The 17,561-nt window shown below is 38.5% G+C and overlaps 1 protein-coding gene across 4 annotated transcripts in view; it reads left to right on the forward strand.

The window, feature by feature from the left end:
- PHF20 (PHD finger protein 20) overlaps window positions 1-17,561 on the forward strand; it is a 115,816-nt gene that overhangs the window by 63,464 nt on the left and 34,791 nt on the right. For 3 of the 4 annotated variants that reach the window (XM_037164399.2, XM_037164398.2, XM_037164396.2), the window contains 3 exons: window positions 3,076-3,189; window positions 3,900-4,088; window positions 5,083-5,262. In XM_037164399.2, the coding sequence (XP_037020294.2) occupies window positions 3,076-3,189; window positions 3,900-4,088; window positions 5,083-5,262 (483 nt within the window). The remainder of the gene's footprint in view (window positions 1-3,075; window positions 3,190-3,899; window positions 4,089-5,082; window positions 5,263-17,561) is intronic. The other variant, XM_037164400.2, reaches the window with a different exon arrangement.

The following is a 17,561-nucleotide window of genomic DNA, read 5'->3' on the forward strand; positions in this document are numbered from 1 at the left end:
CTTCCTAAACCAAATACTTCTTTTTCTATATTAGTTCGGTGGCATGAAGTGTTCCAAGGATCTCTAGATGGAATGCCTGTGATTATCCAGCAGTGTTTGTCAGACGTTTCGGCTTGTATATTCTCTACTTGAATATTGAAAAACTATGAATCTCTTAGCACATTTTAAAGTGACATCTATTTTTTCTCACAAGTTTAAATAGTTGGCAAAAGATATATTTAAATACAAAATTTATTTTCATCAAAACTGTGGAATTACAGAATTAGTTCTTTCATTGTTTCCAAAGCTAGTCCTGTTGGTCCAGACAGTTACATCAGACTTAATTTCTGTGGCATAAAGTCTGCTTCAATATATTTCAAATACATGTATTAGTCATTCACAGTAGACAAGCTTCTTGCATCTGAGTTCTAATTTTAAGACAGGAAATTGGATAGATTGATTTCTTACCAGATGAAATAAGGCACCTCCCCCTTTAGTGGTTGTGACTGGGTTTGCCCTTGAAAGCTGAGCATGCCAGAATTGTGCCTAGACAAATTAGGGCTTAGACCTGTGCTGTCCAATATGGTATCCACTAGACACATGTGGCCAGTCTGAATTGAGATGTGCTGTAACTTTCAGATACTTAGTGTAACCACCCCACCCCTCGCCCCATGAAAATGTATAATATCTCAATAGCTTTTACATTGATTGCATGGTGAAATATTTTTGGGTGTATTGGGTTAAATAAAATATATTTTTAAAAATCAGTTTTACTTTTTTCTTTAACTTCTTAGTGTGATGGCTAAAAAATTTAAGTTTACATATGTGGTTTGCATTTGTGGCTCTCCTTATATTTCTGTTGGACAGTATACTGGCCTAATCACTGGCTTTCTCAACAGCGTTCTGGTAGAGGATTCAGCTCTAATGCCTAAGGTATCCATGTAATGAATTGACTTCTTTCCTGTGCATTCTGAATGATACTAGCTATAAACTACCCTTGGGAGAACTGAGAAAATAATCTGGGTGTTTTGTGTTCAAATGAGGAATCCCAGTTAAGAAAGTCTAGAAGTTTTAAACCTCTGGACGGTGTACCATGTTAAGATGTGGGATGAGTTGAGAGGTGGCCTTTTTATGTAAGTGGGAGAAGTGGGAAAGGTGAACTGGCAGAAATCGAATGTGTCCCCTTCTTCGTTTAGGAAATTGTATACGTGGGAATTGAGTGTTGCGAAACTGATACTTCTTTAGCCATTCATGCTCTGTTGTGTACCCTCTGGAAAGTGTGGACTAGGGGAGTTGCACTTCAGCTTGCAAACTGCTCCTATGAAGCCATATGACTTCATCCAGTTTAATGCTTTTATTTTGTAAGTGTAGGATTTCATTACCAGATAGGATCAGTCTAAGAGAGAAATGGCGGTTTCCAAACTTATTGTTAACACTTGTCTTTCTTCCCTGGTCAGAATCTCTGGAGCAGGGCTTGGAATATGAATAGTTAAACAACCTTTCCAGATGATTCTTACTGTAAGAAGAGTTTGTGAAACACTGACTCTCTGTATAGTTAGCCCCAGTTTGATTTGCCAAATAGCTGATAAGAGTTACATTCCCTTTAAAATTTGCTTAGAGTAAATTCATTGACTCAGGGGAGCCTTGAGCCCCCTAGATTATAGACAGACTTGATTGGAGAGGGATCTGAGCTATTTAAGAAGGGTTGTTGGTGTTTAATTTGGAATGTTTGTGATCTCCGAGTTCCTGCCACTTGGAACAAAATAGTGGTGGTGCACTGGGAAAATCGAACCCAGGAAGAGCTGAGGAGTCCAGCACTCTCAGTCAGGAGTGCCTCCTCAGAACTCAGCCATGTCTTTTGTTTGGCCATTCCACATGGCAGGTCTGAAGCTTTTGGTGTAAGACGGGTCTTCTGTCCTCTTCCTGTCCCCGCTTTTCCTTTCTCCTTTCCCTTCCCCTTCCATTTTCTTCCCTTCCTCCTCCTCCTGTTTTCTTCTGCTTGCCTTTGGGATTCTTATCTTTCCTGAGTATGGAAGAGCTTCTTAAGTGTTAGATTTAAAGATAAAAAATAAAGAGTACACTGTACTGTCTGAGGGTTTAGTGTCTGCACCCCTAAGTTATTTCAGAGTGGGATTTGCTAGTGGTCAGCAGCCTTGCCTGGAACGCTGACTGTTAAAGGGACGAGGCTCCTGAGATTTTTCTGGAATTGTTTTTAAAGCTTGTAAATTTTGACATTCTTTTTGGTTCCTCAAAACTAGGATCAGTGCCAAGCTAACTAATTTAGCAAGTAGAGATTGAAAACAATCAAGCTGTAGTTCCAGGATTCATGTTTTAAGAATTAGCTTACATGGTAGATTTTTCTGAGTATTGGGTAAGTCAAGATTTTATTTTGTTTTGTTTTTGTAAAAAGAAAATGAACTATTTAATTAAAAGTTATACAGGTTCAGAAAAATGGTGAAATGTTGCTGTTAAATCCTGAAGTCCCTTTAAAACACCCAGAAACATACTCCTGCCTCTTCTTGCCAAACCAAATCTCAGGAAAAGAAATAGAAGTCTGTAGCTCGGCTTGAGTCCCATTCTTAATCTAAAACCTCATCCCCATGGTGGGCCAGTGGGAGTCCTGCATTCTCTAAAACCACTAAGAGAGCTCACATGGCTGCTGTATCTTGCTTTCTTGCTTCCTAAGCCACGTATTCAAGAAACCCCCCTCTCAGTTCCTAAAACCATGTGGTTAAGCTGGATAAATCAAGTTTTGATGAAAAAGATTTGATGCTGATAAAAATGACTCCTATTTTTCTTACACCTTTGTATTTTAAAGCAGTCATGTTGGGGTGGAGTGTATTAAAGAGAGGGTTTCAGGAGGGAAGTGTATGACTAGAGATGGGTCACAGATGTTAACATCTCCTGTAAGGAGGTAATTTCTCACCCATTTCACTTTTTTGTTTCAACTTAAGTAAATAAGAATGCTCCTTGGTCTGTTTATCACACAAGAATGTGTGTGTGTGTGTGTGTGTGTGTGTGTGTATTTGTAGATAACGATGAGGATTGGATACTAAGATTACATTCCATTTTTGTGTGGTTTTATTTTCCTTGTAGCTGTGGATTCAAACTCTCAAACATTGCAACCGATAACACTGGAATTGAGAAGACGAAAAATATCAAAAGGAAGTGAAATCCCATTAAAACGTCCTCGGCTTGACAAAAATTCTTGTGAGTCTTCAGTTTGTGTATGTGTGCCTAGAACTGACTTCATTTGGGTTAGCCTGCCTGCATCCATGTTTTCCTCTATTTCCTGTAGGCTTTAAGACTTGTGCTTGTTTGTAGGAGCTAATATGAGTGGGATGTGGTTGGATCAAAAAGAATTTTGCTAGGAGAAAAATAAATCTCAGAGTATAAACCCCATTAATACTGGGTTCAGTGGTATCATCTTCATACCCATAATCTTTTGGTTTGATTTGATTTGAATTCCACTGGAAATTTAATGGCTTAGGAGGGGATGGATTTCATATGCTGAGTGAAACTAAAAATACTGTTTATTGATGTTTAAAAAGTATCTTGGCTCCAAAAAGGATTTTTGATGATTGTTCTAAGGCTCTATAAAACCTTACTGACTTTGAAAGTCAGCACGTAGATTTATATGTTAGAAAGTTCCAACATAGAACTGAGTTGTCGAGATTGGGACATGACCTTGGCACATATTTGCAGACCATAATCCTTAAGTAAGGAAAATTCTGTCCTGGCAGAGAGAGACTGTGCCTTTAGTTAAAACTATAAACTAGGAAAAGATATTTCCTTTTATCACTGATCTACTATTCCATAAGTCTCTGTAAAGCCCTTATAGAGGGCAGCCAGTTTAGAAATCTGTAGTAGCAGAGTTTTGCTTCCGGTTTCTTGACTACAACTCTCTTAATGGTTTATAGCCCAGGAAAAGTCAAAAAACTACTCAGAAAACACAGACAAAGACTTATCCAGAAGACGGTCCTCCAGGCTGTCCACCAATGGGACTCAAGAGATCTTAGATCCTGACTTGGTTGTATCAAATATGGTTGATACAGTTAATACTGATTCTTTGCAAAACGCATCATCCAGTACCAAGGAATCTGAAGAAGGTGAGTCAAAGTCTGTTCTGCAATTGTGTTGCCAACCTGATGCCTCTCTAGTGAAAACCAATCTAAATCTCTGTGTACTGCCTTTCACGAATTTTAGATGGCCTTGGAATCAGGTGACTGAATGGGCTGCAGTGTTTTTATAACATTATTCTACATTGGCGATTCAGTAGAAAAACTTTGTGAGATTGGTTTTGCTTATATATGTTTGAATATTGGGCTGTAGGGAGGTACAGTGCTTGAAGAGCCCTGCCCCTCTCTCTGTCTTTTTGGTGACATCTTATTCCAGTATCTATGCTTTTTTGTTAATGCTTTGGGCAAACCCTCTCTCAGTGGGAGCCTCTTTCTTTGAGATGCTGACAACCCTGGCTATATGTGCTAGAACCTCTGAATATATTAGTTAAAAAAGGTATTTTTTAAAGATTTTTTTATTTTTAGAAGGGGGGAAGGGAGAAAGATGGGGTGAGAAATATCTATGTGTGAGAGATACATTGAGTGGTTGCCTCTCACACAATTTCAACTGGTGACCTGGACAGCAACTCAGGCATGTGCTCTGACTGGGAATTGAACTGGCAACTCTTGTGTTCACAGGCTGGCACTCAGTGCACTGAGCCACAACAGCCAGGGCAATTTTTTAAAATTTATTTTTGATTTTAGAGGGGGAGAGAGAGGAGTGGGTGGAGAGGTAGAGAGAGAGTGAGTGAGGGAGAGAGAGAGCAAGAGAGAGAAACATTGATTTGTTATTCCACTTACTAATACATTATTGGTTGATTCTTGTAGGTGCCCTGACTGGGGATCAAACTTGAAACCTTGCCATATTAGGATGCCACTCTAACAACTTAGCTACCTTGCCAGGACTGTGAATATATTTTATGCTGGGAGATGAAGGGCTTCCTCTAAAATGTTCCTGGCTTTCTTAGTCTTTTGAGGTACTTTTGGTTCTCTGACGATATACATGTATAATATATGTTTCCTGAGCTTTCTTTTTTTCTTCTAGGTCAGTTGAAATCTCCTTTGGAAGCTGGCCAGATCCCATCTGCACTAACTTGCCAGTCCTTGGGGGATGGATTGGGGGCTACAGGCTTGGAGTTGAACTGCAAATCAATGGGAGAAAACACTATGAAAACAGAACCTACTTCTCCCCTTGCTGAGTTACAAGAGATTTCTACTGTGGCAGGTTCATATTTAGAATTAACATAATTCTCTCCTACTATATACTTTTGATTGTGAACTATAAATAATGTATTCTTCAAATTATGTTTCTTTACCTTTTATTACTAATATTTCCTTATTTTAATGTTATGCCCTTTTCATTTCTTATATTGCTAATTTGTGTTTTTTTCTTGATTAGTATGAGTAGGGATTTGTCAATTTTGTTTCAAAGAACCAACCTATTATTTTTTCTCTATTTGTCTTTTTTAAATGTAATTGATTTCTGTTTTGACCTTAATAGTGTTTTCTTCCTTTAAAAATTTCTGGAAATGTTAAGTCCTTTTAGATTTTCTTTTCTTTTTTTTTCTTCAGTATGAACATTTAAAGTTATAAATTTTTGCCCTGGCTGGTGTAGCTCAGTAGATTGAGTGCGAATGGCAGATTTGATTCCCCGTCAGGGCACATGCTTGGGTTGCTGGCCAGGTCCCTAGCTGGGGGCCTGTGAGAGGCAACTGATTGATGTTTCTCTCACAAACGATGTTTCTCTCCCTCTTTTTCCTTCCCTTCCCCTTTCTCTAAAAATAAATAAATAAAATCTAAAAAGTATGAATTTTCCACTCGCACTGCTTTAGCTACATCCTACAAATTTTGATGCTCCTTTTTCATTTTCATTCCATTTAAATATCTTATGACTTACTTGTTGACCATGGATTACTTAGGATGTGTGTTTTATACCTTGCTGTTACTGATTTCTAATGTAATTCCATTTTGGTCACAGAATGTACTCTAGGATTTTAGGCTTTTAAAATTTGTTGATTCTTGTGGCCTGGGTTATGATTTGTCTTAGTGAATGTTTCATGTGCACTTGAAAAAAATGTTTATTCTGCCATTGTTGTTCTATGTCTCTTAATTAGGTCAAGGTGATTGATAGTATTTTTTCCGAAATATATCCTCATTGATTTTGGTTTTTTTTTTGTTTAATTCTATCAATTACCAAGAGAGGAATGTTAAAAATCTTTCAACTATGATTGTGTATTTGTCTGTTTCTCCTTTTAATACTGTTAGTTTTGCATAGTGTATTTTGAAGTTCTGTGATTAGGTGCATGCACATTTATGATTGTTATGTCCTCCTGGTGAATTATCCTCTTTGTAATCTGAAATACCACTTTGTCTTTGATAATAGTATGTGACTTGAAGTCTACTTTATGTGTTACTAGTACAGGTACTCCAGCTTTCTTTTACTTACTGTATGCATGGCATATCAAACACTTTCTGTCAGTATAAGTGTGTCTTTAAATTCTAAGTGTTGTCTTTTTTAAGAGATTTTATTATTGTTAGAGAGAGGGAAGGGAGGAGAAAGAGAGGGAGAGAAACATAGATGTGTGAGACAAACTTCAGTTGGTTGCCTCCTATACACACCCTCTAAATAGTTTTGTTTTTAATGTGACCATATGTAAGACTTTTATACAATAATGTCTGCAGGTCTACAGAATTGCATACTTTTATTTGTATAATTTCAATTCGGAGGGGAGGGGTAGATCCTCTTCTCCTCCTCTTCCTCTCCCCCCTTCTTCTCCTTCCCTTCTCCTCTTCCTCCGCCTCCTCCTCTTCCCTCTGCTCCCCTTCTCCTTCTTCTCTTCCCCCTTATACTTTCTTGACCGCGTGCCATCTAGTTAACATAAATGTGGTGGCAGAACAGCTCTTTGAAAATAGTGAACTTAGGTATTTTACTCCTGGATCATCTGTGGTTCCATCAGGTTAGTCTTTGGTACCCCTAGTGTTGGGCCTCAATCTTGGTGCAGGTGATTTCCCTTTCCTGTTGAGCCTCCTCTCAGTGGCAGGGATCCTCTCCTCCCAGCCTGCTTTCTGTCATGTGGGGAAAATCATTAGAGTTGATACACAAATAAGGTAGAAATTCATTCTCAGAACTTAGTTGTCTGTTTTGGCAGGGAGAGCTCTAGATAACAGCTACATCCCATATAACTCAGCAGACTAAGCTCTTAATTATGTTGTCTTAAAGGTGGTATTATTTTAGACATCATTCGAGGTTGGCAATGAATTATTCTTACACCACTAGAAAGTATGCTATGCAGATAAGATGAGTGAGGAGACTAGGTTAGAAGCTAAATCCAGTGCCTGTTTTGAAGTTTACATATTTTGTGGAGGTCTTGGGCTAACCTCTTTCTAAATGACACATACAGTATCTGTCTTGTGTTGGTTAATTTAGCTGTGTCTTGGTTTGTGTAGGGGATGGAAAGAAGGTAAAGTGAGGGTGGGACAAGTGAGTCTTGGGAAAGGAAGATGGTAAGATTTTATATATTTTGCTTTTTCAGGTTGCACAGAGGATTTTCTAGGGAATGATACTGAAACCACTACAACTAACTGAAGCGCTGCCCATTTTCCAAGATAGTTTATAGTAATGGCAGAGGTCAGATATCCTTGGGCTTGTGCTGGGAGGAATAAATGCAGCATGGAACCTATTACTGTACTCTGGAAGTAGGCTCTAAGCTATTTGCTTCGATGACTTTTAAAAGTCAGAGGAGAATGCAGTTGAAATTGTTTTTCTTGGGTAGGCATTTATTTATGCTGTAAAACAGAAATTAGAGTTGGTGCCGTTAGAAGTTCAGAGATCTCAGATTATTCTTTGAATCTGGGCCCAGCCTACTGGCCATTCACAGAAAACCAGGACCATTTGAAAATGGGCTGTAGTCCATTCATTCATTTTAGTCAACCAATATTTAGCAAGTGCCATACTCTATTCTAAGCTGTCTCATTTGCAAGAATATTCTACATGAAGCACAGAATAAACGAAAGAAGAGTTAACAGAAGTATAGACTCAGTCAGCAATTTTTTAAACTCAATATTTGTTAAAACAGGACACTGCCATGGGGTCTAGGTCAGCAATTTTCAACCTTTTTCATCTCATGTCACATATAAGCTAATTACTAAAATTCTGTGACACACCAAAATGGTATATTTTTTGCCAATCTGACAAAAAAATAAAAGTATAATTTCTATTCATTCACACCAGATGGTTGTTGTTGTGTTGGCTGTTGTCATTTTTTTTTTTTTTGACAGTCTAAGGGAAAAGAGATCAGTGCCCCTGACTAAATAGTCAGGTATTGTGTGCTTTAAAAATTCTTGTGCCTCCGCACAGCAGTTGAAAATTGCTGGTCTAGATCAATGATTCTAACACATGGAGTCTTAATGTGTTGTCAGTTATAAAATGAATAGGAAGTTGTCAGTAAAGTATCAAAAGTTTACAAATGATTTACTTTCAAATTACCCAGGTTAGTTTCAGAGTAATGTCTATAATAGTTTTTGCAAATGATTTACTTTTAAATTAACCAGGTCAGATTTAGTGTAATGCTATAATGGTTTAGCTTTCATGCACTTGCGTAGGAGGGTCATAGGGTTATAGCTATTGTAGCTTGGGAAGTTGTGGTATCTGTCCGTGGTTTGCCATCAGGCATATGCTGTAGTGGAAAATTGGTTGAGAATTTATTATCCCAGGGATTAGAGAGATGAATGAAACATTTGATCCATGCCTTTCTAGGTCTCTCTGTCCAGATGAATGAATAAAACTGCAAGTATCATAACACAAGGCAGAAAGGAAGGCAGTGTCATGTGTAATACTTAGAATAAAACTATGGAAGAGAAGACTTGACAGCGATAATATTTGCCTGCCCCATGAAAGTTGAACTCAGGACTCGCTTGTTGATCCCTTGGTGTCATGAGTAATACTTAAAACTATGGAAGAGAAGACTTGACAGCAATAGTATTTGCCTGCCACATGAAAGTTGAAATTGAGACTCACTTGTTGAACTGTTGGTGTCATGCATAATACTCAAAATAAAACTATGGCCCTGGCTGGCGTAGCTCAGTGGATTGAGCACAGGCCTGTGACCCAAAGGATTGAGGTTCGATTCCCAGTCAGGGCACATGCCTGGGTTGCAGGCCAATTCCCAGCAGGGAACACACAAGAGGCAGCCATACACTGATATTTCTCTCCCTCTCTCCTTCCCTTACCCTCTAAAGATAAATAAATAAAATCTTAACAACAAAAAAAAAACTATGGAAGAGAAGACTTGACAGCGATAGTATTTGCCTGCCATGTGAAAGTTGAACTCAGGACTCACTTGTTGAACCCTTTTTGTACGCCCAGGAGCTCTGCTAACTGTTCAGCATACAAAGACGAGTGGGTGTTCTTGGTCTTAGTGTCCGTTAAATGTTATTTGGATATGACTTTGGGAGAGGAGTGGTATTTAGGTTGATGGTCTGGAGGCAGGGGTGGAAGAAGTTGGTACTTGCACATGTTCTTGAAGGATGAGTAGGAGTTACCCATTTGGAGATGGACGTAGAGCAGCGTCAACAAACATAATCTGAGGATCTTTTTTGTTAGATTGTCAGATGTGCTTTGTGACTTAATTATAGGCTTCTTGAAGTGGGTCAAGACTGACCTGGGAAGATTCTGCCAAACTGAGGTCAGTTGGTTTGATGAATTTATGGAGCCACTGAAAATGCAGGATAGTGGGATAGCCCTGAAACTTTCATTTGGCTATCTGTGTTGGTAAGGTCGTTTTCATCCTGTTTAGCTATTCTTTGGCCTTAAGGTATTTTAAAGTACTTTTTCTGAATTGTTGGAAAATAAGTTGCTGGCTTTTATGCTTAAATGCTTTAAACAAAGACATTCTCTTACATTACTACAATATAATTTACCAAAATCAGGGTGTTACTTAAACTTGACTGGAGATTTTGTTGTTACCTTTTACCTCATTTATGGAAGGAAGTAGTCTTAGGTTCATTTAGTTACTCTTTTGGTGGCTTTCTTTTTTATATCCATAAATTTGAAAGAAGTCCAGAAAAGTACGAGAATAATAAAATTAACATTCATGTCTCCCACTGCTAAGAACTGTTGGTATTTGGTCACGAAAGCCTCACTTAGGTTCTTAGGCTGGCCCACAGTGGGCCTGCCCTTTCTGGCTACCTGCTACCTTTCCAGTTTCATCCTTCCTCACTCTCTCTCCTTACTGATTTTGTTCCAGCCACATGGCTTCCTTGCTATTCTGCAAGCACATTAGTTACACTGTCACCTTTCACCTTTCATTCAGCACACTTCTATTGAATACCGCTTATTCCCAGTCAGAGCAAATAGATCCACTGGAAAAGTTATTTCATCAGCTGAGTAGCTGGTAATGTTTAATTCCTTGGCTTACTCATTCAACAGTTACTTGAGCAATGTATCTTATATACAAAAACTTTGAGGGAAAGAGTGGAAAGCTGGAGGGGGTTAGGAAAACACACAAAGATGAATAACTTGTCTCCTTGACCTTGGGGAGGCACTTACGAGAATGGGTTGTCCTGGATACTTCCAGTTGGTATAATTAATGGTAAATAGCATTAGTGATTGTTCATTGCTTACCTTAAATATTTCTAATTTACCGTAATGTTGACAACCCCCTTTTTCCCCTAACAAAATTTCAAGTAACTCCTATTATTTTGATGCAGTGATTCTTTTCCCAAGATTCCTGCTTGATATGGGGATTTTAAAAGCTCAGTATGTATGACCAGATAAAGAATGTTTTGAAAATTAATGTGAGAAGGTGTTTTAATATGTTTTCTAAGATATTGAAAGTTAAAAGCACACCATTTGCTCATTGATTTTCTTCATTGAAAAATATAACATGGCAGGAATATGAGGTCATCACAGCCTTTGTGGAATGACTAAAAAATGATGTCATAAGGAGACAACAATGAAAGGTTGTTTAATATTGGTTTTTAAATAGAATTTATTTTTAATAAGTACTAGTTCTTTTGATGAATTGTCAGAACTACTCTCTGAATTAAGGTATCTGGGACCCCTATTTTAAAAAGAGTTTTATAAAGGAAAAAAATAGTCATTTTGCTCTTTGTTTTTCCTGTAAATTTCAAAGCCAATATGTGATAGGAAAAATTAAAACAACTAAAAGAAAAAGCAAGTTTTCCCTTTATAATTTTCTCATTCTAAAAAGAACTATATGGTACAATTTACTAGGTGGCTTTCTACCCTTCTAGACATGGTTCTAAGCATATGCATTATACAAACACACATATACATATATAGCTTCAAAAAACAATAATAGTACCATATTTTTAATATTCAGTGGCTTGCTATTTTTATTTATGATATTCTTCCATGTTAGTTCTTTATCTCCTTTCATAATTGCATATGATTTATTTTGTTGTATGAGTATTCCATAATTTATTTAACTATCCCCTGCTGAAAGACATTTATTTCTAATTTTTCACTATTCTCCCTGTTTTATAGGCAAAGGGCCCAATACTTGCCAAGGAATGACTTAGGCAGAACTGTACACTTCTAGATGGCTGGCCCGGTGATGCATGGTGTGGCTCCCATCTTCCAAATGAATGCCTAATGCCATCTGATGAGCTGCTAGGTGCTGTGTGACTCAATCCCTGCCTTAGGGAAGTTATACAGTGTGTGATGCAAAACTCCCACTGCTCTTGAGAGGGACTCCTTAAAGCAATGTGTACATTCTGAGCAAGAGGCTTATTAGTAAGGTGGCAGGCTTGAAGAGCTGTGTGTGGTACAAAATGATGTCAGCTCCAGACACAGTGGCGCCTTTGGAATTCTTTAATTTGAGGGGGAAATTCTTTAATTTGATCTGGAATGTGAGTGGTGTTCCTGGTGTTCCTTTTGGAAAAGGGCTTAGTGGTGAGTACAGGACGATCCAGGAAGATTGCTGGGAGAGGAGGGTTGTTGTTGAGAACTCAGTCACCAGGAATGTGTTATGTAAGCAAGCAGGAAGGAGGGCGGTATCATCGTCAGAAACATCTAGTAAGGCCCCTTGAGGCCAGGATGCTGCTGTGTTAGTCATTGTTTAGTGACTGCTGTCCCAGGCTGGTGCCAGTCGTGGAATTTCTAACCTGGGCTGGAGTCATGATCTGAGACATCTGAGGTGTGTGAAGGGGGCTCCTGGGCAGCAGCAGAAGCTGGGGACTGCAACGTCTAGTCCTGACAAGTCTAGTCCAGAGCAGAAGAGAGGATTAGCTTCTTCTGAGGCTGCTCTGGCGTTTGGGGCAACTCTGCCATCTTGTGGAATAAATGCTTAGTGATTTTTGTGAGTGCAGAGATTGCAATTTGGGCAATAAGCTTGGCAGGATTGCTTTCCTCCTATTTAGAAACTCTGTGACAAAGTATTTTTCCCTGCATATATTTCTAAGAAACTTTTATTTTGAAATAATTTCAGACTTACAAAAAAGTGGCAAGTATAGTACAAAAAATTTCTATATAGGCATACCTTAGAGATAATGAGGTTTGGTTACAGGCCACTGTAATAAAGGGAGTATAGCAATAAAGTAAGTTACAATCTTTTTGCTTATGGAGGGTCTTGCCTTCAGTTTGTAAAACACAGAACATCTGCAAAGTGTGATAAAGCGAAACTCAGTAAAATGAGGTGTGTGTGTATGTCATCAACCAGATTCCCCACTTGTTATCAGTTTACCATGTGAGCCTTATTACTTAAAAAAAATTTTTTTACAAGAGTTTCTTTGAGCCAAACTGATGACATATGCCAGGGAAGCAAGATCTCAAATGTTTCTATTCTGTTTTTTTTTTTTTTTCATTTTGTTTTTTTAAGATTTTACTTACTTATTTTTAGAAGGGAAAAGAGGGAGAGAAACATCAGTGTGTGACTGCTTCTTCCACATCCCCTACTGGGGACCTGGCCTGCAACCCAGGCATGTGCCTTGACTGGGAATCGAACCAGTGACCCTTTGCTTTGCAGGCCAGCACTCAATCCACTGAGCCACACCAGCCAGGGCTCTATTCTGTTTTCTAAAGTATTTTTTCTGGATCGTTTGCAAACAAGTTGCAGACCTTTGCCCTCTAATACCTCAGTACATATTTCCTAAAAACAAGGACATTTTCTTGTGTTATCACAATATAATTATCAGAATCAGGACCTTTATCAGTTGTAGAAAAAGTGGGAAAAACGTTTTTGTTTTTTTCTGGTCAGGATCTAATCCTGGATGACACATTGGATTTAATTGTCATTTTTTTTAAGTTTTCTTTTATCTGAAACAATTGTTTAGTACTACTTTCCTCATCTTTCATGACTTTGATATTTCTGAAGAATATGGTGTTCCTCAATATGGAGTTTTCTGATGTAGCCTCAAGATCAGATATAGGTTATTCACTTTTAGCAGAAATACCATGTGATATGTCTTTTTCAATTGTATCAGGAGGCACATGATATCTGTCCCATTTATTGGTGCTGCTAACTTTGATCATTTGGTTAAGGTAGTAACTACCAGGTTTCTCTACTGTAAAGCTATTACTTTTTTTCCCTTTATAATGAAAACATTTCTTGTGAGAGGATACTTTGAGATTATGTAAATACCTTCTTTTTTTTTTTTAAAGATTTTATTTATTTATCTTTAGAAGGGAAGGGAAGGAGAGAAGGAGAGAAATATCAGTGTATGGTTGCCTCTCATGCGTCCCCTGCCAGGAACTGGCCTGCAACCCATGAATGTGCCCTGACTGGGAATCGAACTGCGATTGTGTGGTTCACAGGCCCGCGCTCAATCCACTGAGCTACACCAGCCAGGCCTTCTTTCTTTATTAAATGTTTGTCTACTATTTTTTTTTTTGCCTACTATTTTAACATTTATTGATATTTCTTGCTTGAAACAACTCTAACAAATGGCTTCCTAATGGTGATTTCTAACTTTCTTCATTCTTTCTACATTTATTAGTTTGTATTCTATTTTAAGGAAGAGCTTTCCCTTCTTTTTTAATTTATTGTATTTATTTATATACACACAGGCTTACAGATTATCACTTTGTTGTATGGATTATAATATTTCTATTATTATTTATTTTAATACCCATTTTGGTCCCAAATTTGGCCAGTGGGAGCCCTTCAAACTTGTTACTGTATCTTCTCTTCTTTGAGCACTTCTTTACATTCTGGCATAACAAGATGTTTTAAGCTCATATGTACCCAACCCTGGATTCAGCTGTTTCTCCAAGAAGTTATATATATATTTTTAAGTGTAGAAATTAGAAACCAAGATTTGGGTGCTAAGTGTGCTCATTGTTCCTAGAACACAGAGAAAATGTGGAAGTTTCTCTTTACCACCTGCCTTCCTAGCCCAAGCCTGTCTCTGGAGAAATCTGTTATCAACAGTTTGATTTCTGTCCTTCCAGTTTCCTTTCTGGGCATTTGTCTATTCCCCCCCCCACACACACACACCTATAACCATACATAGAATTATATAGTAGGCACTGGACAATTTCCTGTTTTCACTTAATATATGTCTTGAGATTACCCATATCAGTAAGTACAGAGCTCCTTCACTCTTTTAAGTGGCGGTTGAGAATTACATAATTTAGATTTCCTGTAATTCTTTTTTTTAATTTTTAAAAGATTTTATTTATTTATCTTCAGAGGGGAAGGGAAGGAGAGAGGGAGAGAAACATCAATGTATGGTTGCCTTTTGTGCATCTCCTGCTGGGAACTGGCCTGCAGGGAACAGGTCTGCAACCCAGGCATGTGCCCTGACTGGGAATCGAACCGCAATTGTCTGGTTCGCAGGTCTGCGCTTAATCCACTGAGCTACACCAGCCAGGGCTCAACTTCCTGTAATTTTTAAAACTGTTTCTCTGTGGACATCTTAGTTGTTTATTTTTTTTATTCTAAGCATTAGACTGGACTTGCTGTGAATGTTTAAATCTGTTCATGTTTTTCTTTTATTGATTTTTTACTTCAGAGCTGAGAAAGTTACTCCTTCACAGACTAAAAAATATTTCATTTATTATAGTATTTGACGTACATGTCAAAAAATATATTTTAACTACTGGGTTCACGTGGTATCACTGCTGACTAGAATACCAGCTGTAGTAGGGCTTGGTGCTGAGGGAACACAAGACAATGAAACATGGCCCTTATCTTCTGGCTGGAAAAGTGACAAATAACAGGATCCAAAAGCAGGTCCAGAGTGCTAAAGATGGACTGTAGCAGATGGTCACTTGTCCCAGGAGTTGTTGGCATGTGGTCCCTGATTGCCAGGGCCATTTGGATGCCTTTCTGCACGTGGAGTGAGCTGGCTCTGGATGGAAGTGAAGACTTGGCTGAGCCAGGGAAGAATGGCAGGGAGGGGCACAGCATGAGCAGAAGTATGAGCTGTGGGAGCAAAGCAGTTGCTGGGGCCAGCAATGGGCTGGGGCAGATGCTGAGGCCTCATCGTGGGTTAATGGGAGATGTGTTTCAAAAGCAGGATGGAACTTAGAATGCCAGACTGAATATTGCCAATCAGACTGAATATCACTATCACAGTCATCTAACTGAGGTTTTGAGGTATAGTAATAAATATACAAAAAGGGGGTTAAATAGGACATTTAGTTCTAATCCAAGTTTCAAGAAACAGTGTAAAAACCTTTTTTAGTATAAAAGTAATTTATGCTTATTATAAAAGGGAAAGTACTAAGTGTTATTAGAAAATGTGAGGGCTTCCGATCCTACCCTATATTATCTATTGCTATGTTAACAATATTACTGCAAGCATAATAACTCAAAACACATGTGTACTTTCTCACAGTTTGTGAGGATATCAGTCACAGGTTAACAGGTCTTCTTCTGCAAGGCTACAGTCAAGGGGTTGGCCAGGACTGTGTTCTCCTCTGAAAACTGTACTGGGAAAGGATCTGCTTCCAGGCTCACGTGGTTGGTGGCCGCATTCAGTTACTTGCAGGAAGTCAGACTGAGGGCCACAGTTTTTTGCTGGCATTTGCAGTTTTTTGCTGGCATTCTCAGTTCTTTGCCACATGGACCTCTTCATAGACTAGCTCACACCATAGCAGCTTGTTTCATCCAGCCAGCAAGGAAGTGTAAGATGGCAGTTACATTACATAGTCATGAAAGTGACATACTGTCACCGTTGCCATATTGTATTAGAGGCAATTTACTGGTCCTTCCCACACACAGGGTGAAGGGATTTGTATGTGATTGTGACTACCAGAAGGCAGGGATTATTAGGAGACATTTTATAGTCTGTTCCCTCACCGCCACCACCACCCAAAACACACACACACACACACACACACACACACACACACACACACATGAGGAAACAGTTCCTTAGAGTTACTATTCTTATAAGAAAATTGAAATTCTGTGGACTGTTTTTCTCTGTATATTAGTAACATGAGAGAGGCTGGAAATCACATGAGGAAGAGCACAGAGCATTTACATGAGAATACCAGTAACTATTTGCAAATACTGATTTCCATTCATACTGCTTTACAAAACAGGAATAAATTGGTTTCTACCCCAAAGGTAACTTGATTACCTTTAGCTTTTGAACCAGGCTTCCATGAGGATTTAATGCACATATTTCCTGCCTTCTGTGTCCTGCCTTCTGAGGCCTCATCGTGGGTTAATGGGAGATGTGTTTCAAAAGCAGGATGGAACTTAGAATGCCAGACTGAATATTGCCAGTCAGACTGAATATCACTATCACAGTCATCTAACTGAGGTTTTGAGGTAGTTCCCTGTTGACAGGGAGGTTCCCTGTTGAGGTGGTTCCCTGTTGACAAGGACCGTAGCATCCCAGGAGTGGATGATGTCACTTAACGGGTACCACCAGTGACAGATGTTCCAAATGAACTGTCCTCCCCTTGGGAAATACACATGCATGTGTGAGACTTGGGATTTCCGTAGAGAGTAGCCCACAGGCCTTTGGGCAGCCAGTGGTGCTCTCGTGTCTTGACCATGTTTTCAACACCGTGTTTCTTTTGTCACAGGAACAGCTTTCTGGGGAGGAGCATAATGTGAAAGTATAAAAGAATTTTGTTGCCTGTTCTGTGAAAATAATATGGCTATTATAAACATGTTAGAAAACACAGAAAAGTAGAGAAAACTAATCTTGTTTACTTGAAAATGCGTAATCAAAGGTTGCCACTGTTTACTTTCTTACAATTCTAAAAAATTATATATATATATTACATTTATATTAGTCTTATACATGATTTTATGTTTTGCTCACAATGTTTCTGTTGTGGGTTTTCTTGAGCATAGTTATGCTGTGTTTTTTACATTAAACTATGTAAAACACTTTTGCTGGCTGTGTCACTTTACTGTTCCTATTGTGCTTTTATTAATCATCACCAATACATCAGCCTTTGATCAATTAGATGTTAAAATTTTGCAGGTCATGCCACTGATACATGAACCCCTCTTGGACTATGCATAATATTATTTTAAGCAAGTCAGTATGAGATCAGTGGCAACCATGATGACAGCTAATGTTCAAGTAACCTGT

This window comes from Artibeus jamaicensis, unplaced genomic scaffold (assembly GCF_021234435.1).
Source record: "Artibeus jamaicensis isolate MK-2021 breed Jamaican fruit bat unplaced genomic scaffold, CSHL_Jam_final contig_685, whole genome shotgun sequence".
In the NCBI taxonomy this organism is placed as follows: Eukaryota; Metazoa; Chordata; class Mammalia; order Chiroptera; family Phyllostomidae; genus Artibeus; species Artibeus jamaicensis.